We start from the raw sequence: 7,717 nt of genomic DNA on the forward strand, positions 1-7,717 counted from the left end.
GTTACAGCCTGCAGGTAAACAACAGTACTACATTATTCAGCTTTAGTTAAGTGGTTTTAGACTACTTTTCTGAAAACAACTCTTTTAAAGGAAAACAGAATAAAGGGCCTGTAAGAATGAAACCATATAAAGACAATAATAATCCCCAGTCTATTTAATCAAACAAATAACATTTGTTGTGTTTAATGTTCTTGACAAAGATGAATATGTTTATTGTATGATGTTTTTAAAGGCATTCAGGCACAACTGTTGCAGCAGCAGTGAACTTCCAAGATTCCTGCAGTGCTATAGTTAGGACTTAATTCAGAGAAAAAGTTTTGACTATAGAAACAAGTAAAAATTAAGATTTAGGCTTGAAATATAGTTCACTGGAAAATAAGACAATTGTTGTTTGACTGTTAATAAGTATGGAGAGAAAACTGTCAATAACAAATTTAAAAAATCATTTTTTAAGTACTTCTAAACTCCAAAATATGCCCTTAGTTGAATGGTGCTGCTCACTGACATTTAATGCCACATACTGCTCACTTACTTCAACAAACTATTTCAGCAGAAGCTTGTATGTTGTTTTGCTGTTGGTCTTACTAGTTATATACATTTTCACAAAAACTCAACTCTGGACATCTTGAAGGTCTCGCTATTTGTTTCTTTTTAATTAGTCATAAATGATGCATTGGAATGTACTTGTTTGGTAGTTGGCCCAAGTCCCATGAAACAAATCCAGTAATGTTTTTTTTTTTTTTTTTTGTAGGTCAATATGGAAAGACCATGGATTGTACAGGACACTGTACAGTTGTATGGGACAGATATGACAAAATTTCAGGACTCCCTGCTAACTTTAGAGGTAAATCAAATGTAGCATTTTATCTGCCCCTTGATGTCTGAAGTTCTGTTCATAGTGGAAGAATTGTGCTGCTTGCCATGTGTGACTGCATAAGCTGCAAATGTGAAACATCTCTTTTTGCATTTGGCAAGAAAGCCTTACAATCATCCTAGTCCCCCTGGATTGGCAAAAATAAAACATATTTGAACTGTAGCACATCTTGGGATGAAACGTTCTACAATGTGCTCATGACTGATATTGACACAAAAGTTCTGTTTTAGGGAGACATATGACACCACAAATTTACATATTTTAAGCATCTGAAAATTGGCAAGTGAAAATGAGCTGATCATCTTATTTAACAGAGTGAGAGCCCTTCTTCTTAAAACATGGAGAAATAATCACCAAAACATGACATGAGAAAACAAATTACAGGTTAAAATATCTTCTGAGTGCTTCTGGCATTTAGAAAGTGCATAGTGTTAAAGGAAGAATAGACAAAGGAATACCTTGTTGTCACTGCTCAGGAACAAGGGTATTAAAATGTACAGAGACTTTGCAGGTTCGTACAGTAATTGTCATCATGTGAAAAAAAAAACAGTAATGTTTGAGACTTATGTTCTATTAAATCATAATAATGATCATGGCACAACTTCCAGTTTTTGTTAAAAATACACTCCATTCTGATCATTGTTTTAGCTTGTTGAGTTAAGATTAATACCAACTAGTATAACTAGTTAGTGGATGGCAGCAGATCAGTACGTGAGAGGATTCAGGATGAAGAGTCGATCCTCTTCCTTCCTGATCCACTTCAGTAGTTTGATGACAGCAGAGTCAGCCAGTGCCTTGGTCCCCAGAGGACTGAAGCAGAGGTAAAGCTCAAAGCCACTTGTCACCTGCAATGAATAAGAAAGAAGTGCGATCTGAATGACCAGTTTTGGACCTGGTCCATCAGGACCAGCCTTAGGTATACATTTAGAAAATTGTAGGAAAATTTAAATTTGGTGAGTTGGTGATTTGTAAGTCAAAACAAAGTTTACCTGTGCTAGCAAATTCTCAGTTTCACCACAGCGGTAGAAGGAACGAAGTGGCCTGGATGGATGGTGCAGAAAGCTGTGAAGGTCCTGGTACAAACCCATCAGTCTTTCCTGTTCTTGGTCAGACTGGTACACCTCAGGAAACTGAGGACTAAAGGGTGGGGGAGTGGGGGGAGGTAACATGGTTAAACGGCATCAGAGTATTACAAAATAATTACACTTAAACAGAAGAGACTGAAAATTTAAAATGTGTTATAGTTCTGTTTAAAGATGCACACCTGGTGTAGAGACCTGAGCTCTTTGATTTGTACAGGAAGTGCCGTAGCTCAGGGATGCCAACCTGTACCACAGAGTAACTGGGACATTGTAGCGCCTCCTTCATGGTCTGATAGGCACTGCGCTTACTCAGTCTCTCCAGAATCCGCTGCTTGCAGTCAGACATGTTAAAAAAGTCCTCTCTGTCTGTTGAGATGAGGATGAGGCAGAGCTCGGAGGTTGGCTCCAGGTATGAAATGTGAGCATGGAAAAATCCTGCAGTGTTAAACTTTGGCAGGCAGATTGGCGTCCATCCTTCACCCTCTCGGAAGGATGAGGAGGAGCCAACGAGGTTAAAAACAAGGTGCAAGTCTATGTGGTGCAAAAACTGATCCTTTTTTCTCACCAGGGTAACCAGACGATCACCTGCCAAAAGGATAGAGAACACCAAGTTTTTTGATTTGGCAGCCTGCAGGCTGGAAGACACCACGTCTCTGGCTGAGCTGGGCAGAGGCAGACATGTGACGGCGCTGAGCAACAATCCAGGGTCTCGGTCCAGTCGGTGCAGCAGGTTGTCGGTAAGATACTCTGAGCCAGCAAGTAGGCGCCGTAGGTCGTAGTTCTGCTTGTGCTGGAAGATGTGGTTGAGCTGAGTGAGTGTGAGAAGGCTGACGATCTGGTAATAGATGTACTGGAGCTCACGCAGCAGCTCTTTATCGGACTGCCAAGTTCGAGACACGCCCACCAGGACAAGAGGACTCCGGGTCAGGAAAACCACTTTGCAACCATCTGGTACAAAAGATTTAGTTAAAAATAAAAATAATATATTTAATTTATCAGATCCAAAGCAATACTGTACATGAGCCGCATGCACCTCAGTGTCCCCCACACACCACTCCCCAGGCGCTTAAGCTGCCCTCGTGCTCACTTTGGTGATGGGTTAAAAGCTGAGGTCACATTTTGTTGTGTGTGCTGTGGTGTGCTGTCACAGTGACAAATAATGATTCACTTAATTTCACACCTATTTCTCCTGATGAATCTAATATCCCATAATGCCTTAGGAGAAACCTTTATTACGTCACAGAAAAAATATTGATATATATTAAGTATTGCCATTCAGCTAAAAATATCGAGATATGACTATTATATATATTATATCCATATCACCCAGCCCTAATTAGAAGTTAAACATTTATTGTTTTTCCAACCTGCATGAATAGAGCGAATGATGTTCTTCTTAGCTTCTACAAACGATACCAGGGCCATCATCACCCCCATGGTGCTGGACAGGGCCTCCTCCGTGCCGTAGCGAGTGTAGATGGGCTTTCCAGCCTCACTCAGCACAAACACATGCTTTTTGTGACTTCTCCAAGCCTCACTGGACACATCCTCTTCCCTGGACCTGCTCTCCAATGACATGTTGTTGCACTGCTCTTCTATGGCCTCCTCCTCCACCAGCTCATCAAGCTTTCCTTCACATTCTTCCTCTGAATTCTTGCTTTCAGTTTTATCTTCAGCATCAGCAGTTAGATCCTCAAATGACTGAGAATGGACGAACATGGCACTCTGCTGACCGGCACCTGCATCAAGGTTGGAACAAAAACAAGCTTATATGAAGGCTGTCAATTTGGTTAAAGTATCACAGGAAGACCAATAGGCTAGTTTGAACCACTCAAGTCAAATGAATCAAGCTATTTCTTAAAGAAAGAAATTTAGATCTCTTTTTGTTGTATTTTAAAAGTTCAAGAGTTCAAAGTTACATGTTTTATGGACATTAAAATCCTTGGTTACACTCAATCATAACATTCTTAGGACAGAGCAGGGATTAGTTCCAGACTAGGAAAAATGACATGGAAGTTAAAAACCTATCATTTGTCATTTAGTGAAAACAAATAACCCTCAACACAAAGTCATGCTCAGCTCTTCCAAAAGGGCCTATCAACATTTCTAGGTCACACATTGATTTTTAGAGACACAAAAGCAAGTCGGTGAGGTTTTTATGTCAAGATGCTGCCTAGCAACAACAGTTCACCGGTATGTAGTTCCCACGAGGAAAGTCACTGAAATTGATCACATGAAGTGGGCATGCTCAAACACCTTGCACCAATAAGAAGACATTTGGTAATCAATATAATTGGAGGGACATTGATGAGACAAAAGGTCTTTTGCTCTGATATACAGTAGAAATGGTTAATTCATGCAGAAATTGCAAATGTTTGGAGGTTCTATGTTAAAAGTGTAACCCATTTTAAATATTTTTGCACTATACAATTTGTTTAAAACCTCACACTTATGTGAAACCATCCTTACATTTCTAAAAGGATGGCAGGATTTAGCACTTTCACACAGTATGTGATAGGATGAAGTTTCTTTATTTTGTTCTTTTAGTGTACAGGAAATGCTTTTGTTTTACAATCATCTTAAGTGTATTATCTTAAATAAAGGTAGAAATGGAAAAATAAGCTTATTTTCAGATGTTGCAGTGTGGTCTCACCAGGTTCAGTTCCTTCCACCAGACCTGGAGTTGGACTGTCTGCCCTTTCAGATCGAAGGTGATCCAGAGGAGCCAGAGAGCCATTCTCCCAGGTCGCAGTCGCCCTTTGTGCTCCTACACTCTCCATGGCTACTAGTGATGACTGGGACATACACCTGAGATGATAAAGGGTGAGAGCTTTATGGACACATTTAACAGCATCATTTTTTTTACCAATTCAATTGAAATACAAAGTTAATACAAAGGTTAAACTTTTAAGAAGGTCTTTGCATTAACAACTTTGTTGTTGTAGTTCTTGCCAAATACACACACTGACTTAAATCTAGGCTATTATATAGTTATTATATTTTTTATATTTGAAGAAAAAAGTTTTTTTCATGAGTATTTCTTTGGCTAATTTTGCTTTAGTCATTTTTGGCTATTGGCTATTTTTTGTCACTGGCTTTTTTCATATCTATGTTCATTTTCTTTCCTTTTAGCTACTTTTGCAAATACTCTTGGCAATTATTTTATTATTTCGAGACTTAGGAATTTTTCCAAAATCTATTTACTATTTGCTAGATGTCATTTGTGGAACATTTCATGTCAAATTAATTTTTGAAGCTCCCTTTGAAACTGTTCATCGTTAAGGTATATGATATTCTTCGCATTATCTCGAACAACCTTTGTAATGTATTTACTATTTAATAACTAGTATATCTAGTACTTTGATTCACCTTGCACTGTCGTCGACAACTATACCCTGGAACTATGTTAACAGTAGTTACAGAAGTTGCAGTTGGACTTGTTTGATACTGCGTTCCTTTCAGCTTATTTCATTTTACTTATCAACTTACACCTCTTTTGATCGTATAAAATTTAACGAGACGCTTGTAAAATGAACATGCATTTCGTTTCGAATATTTCCTCCGTGTTAAATTAGAGCTCAGGCTGACTTCTGACTATGGTCTGGCACACAAGCGTAAATAATAAACCGGTAAATCAAGCTGTTACGAGGTACAAAGAACCAGAATTACATATAATGTGTATTTCGCTAACGAACGACTGTATTTTAGCAGAATGTGTTTTAACACTGTTCCAAACAGTTCTTACATTTCCAAGTAAGTGTCCTACCTTTCATTTCCGGCTTTATCTTACTCCAAAACTCTGCCACAGCAGCTAGTTTTACCAGCTAATCAGCGAAATGTGGCATGTTCAGGTTACTTTTACTTCTCTGTATTCAAACCAATCGGCTACGGAAATGGTAATTATGGGAAATGAAGTTCAAAAGCTTCAACTCATCCTTCTTCTTTGCCCTCTGCTTTGTTGTCGCTTTGTTTTACCGCCATCGTTTGGCGCGGAGTGTAATTTCATATTTGGCCGTGTTTCTTAATTACCAGGTAAAATGGTAAACAGTATTTAGTAAATAATAATAATCATTGAGTGGCACCCAACAAGAGGCAGTTTTGCAGCACGGGAACTGGTAACACTGCTCAGAGAAGTATTGCAAGAACCTGATTTGTCCCTATCTATAGTTTACATTAATAATTTTTGTGTAGACTGTATCAGAATATACGTGTAACCAAGGTGTAACTGTATGGAGTTGACACATGATTAGGTCGAATGAACCCTGTATATTGACCATTGGAATTATTGACACCATTTGCCACGAATTAAGGAGTAAAATTCTTTTTAAAAAGTGTCTCAAATGTGCAGTTGAAAACACAGTCACTAGAGGGCCCCCTCTTAAAATGGTCACAGTTACTGCAGGTTTTCATGAATGGGCAGGGATGGATAAAAATCAATTATTCATCGATGTATTGACTTTTGTTGTTTTTCTTTGCGATTTGAGTGATTGATGTGACCCTGGTTTGTCGGGTCACAGGCTAAATTCTTGATCAGGACAAAATCCTGCCACTGCACTGCAGCTGAGAAACCGCCCTGTACTCAGATGGCTTCTTTATTAATAGAATTAACCACTCTTCAATCACCTCCTGTCTGTCGACGTGCGTTTGGGTAAAGGTATCTTCAAGGCATATTAGTAATTTAAATTGAATTCTATGTCAGCCATTGTGATTCTCTATGTCACTCACACTACCACCCCGCTAAATTGCGGGGTGGTCAATTTTAATAAAATTGACTAGCTACAAAAATGTGTATAAAAAATTGGATTTGAGAAGAGTTTCAAATCAATAGTTTGGATTAAGGTGAACATCGTGAGAAATATTAATAAAACTGGAATATCTGTGAATTGTCCATCTGTGACACCTGTTATTGCGCAGCTCAATCTTCTGCTCTCCTACATGACTAGTAATGAACCCAGGTTGGATAATCAGTGTTACATAAAAAAGTTCAATCTGTCAGAAAAGACAGAAATACATTTTTACTCTTTTTCTTGTCTTTTATGTTTCATGTCGGTAGGGACACAATGAACCCAACAAGAAGTCTCTTGAATTTTTACACATTTGGATTCTCTCTCCTTGAGGATTGATTACAGTGACCTTAGTTGGTTGAATCTTAACACCTTTATTTTTTATTAAACATTGCTGCTTCGTCCATGTAATGGATTTGAAGTTGGATTTTCCCCAAGCAGTTTTCAAAGTAATTTCACACTCTGTCCACGTCCAGTCCAGATCAATACACACACTGTGTTTTGGTTTGTAGCCATTTTAGTAATAGTTGGTGAAAGTCATAGGGATTTCTCTTTTAAAGTTACAAACAGTAAAACTATGAGGTGCAAACTGATCTGGGGGCAGCTCTTCCCATGATGCATCAACTGTAATCAATAACAAATCTAATCCAGATGCATTCTGTGGTGGAAATTGAGTTTTTGTTATCTGATATTCTCCACTGTCGTCTCATATTTGTAGGTCTATATATAGGTATGTATATATATGTGTGTCTATATATATATGTATATATATATATACATATATATATATACATATATATATAAATCACACCAGCCTGAGTCCCGATGCAACGTGTGAGATGGTGTGAAAAAACTTTGTTACACATTTTTAATTATTTTTCAATAATATTATAATGTTATGCATACATTATTGCCTCACTGTTTAAACTGTGTAGATGCTTTTAACAGAGAGTCAAACATTACGATCATAATTTCCT

The 7,717-nt window shown here is 38.0% G+C and overlaps 3 protein-coding genes across 3 annotated transcripts in view; 2 read left to right on the forward strand and 1 right to left on the reverse strand.

Moving 5' to 3' along the window:
• The window catches only part of LOC103386273 (contactin-4-like), a 695,358-nt gene that overhangs the window by 168,111 nt on the left and 519,530 nt on the right, over window positions 1–7,717 (forward strand). The window lies entirely within an intron of this gene.
• On the reverse strand, window positions 140–7,439 carry mon1a (MON1 secretory trafficking family member A). The gene is made up of 6 exons (XM_008320464.3): window positions 5,723–7,439; window positions 4,610–4,764; window positions 3,324–3,695; window positions 2,139–2,904; window positions 1,864–2,011; window positions 140–1,719 (listed from the first exon to the last, which is right to left on the reverse strand). The coding sequence occupies exons 2-6, from the start codon at window positions 4,758–4,760 to the stop codon at window positions 1,579–1,581; spliced, it is 1,578 nt and encodes a 525-aa protein (XP_008318686.1). The 5' UTR covers window positions 4,761–4,764; window positions 5,723–7,439; the 3' UTR covers window positions 140–1,578.
• The window catches only part of grm6b (glutamate receptor, metabotropic 6b), a 20,604-nt gene continuing 17,531 nt past the window's right edge, over window positions 4,645–7,717 (forward strand). Inside the window, exon 1 of the mRNA XM_008320463.3 lies at window positions 4,645–4,779. The gene's annotated coding sequence lies outside the window, so the exon portion shown is untranslated. The remainder of the gene's footprint in view (window positions 4,780–7,717) is intronic.

Source organism: Cynoglossus semilaevis, chromosome 11 (assembly GCF_000523025.1).
Source record: "Cynoglossus semilaevis isolate Cse_v1.0 chromosome 11, Cse_v1.0, whole genome shotgun sequence".
NCBI classification, from domain to species: Eukaryota; Metazoa; Chordata; class Actinopteri; order Pleuronectiformes; family Cynoglossidae; genus Cynoglossus; species Cynoglossus semilaevis.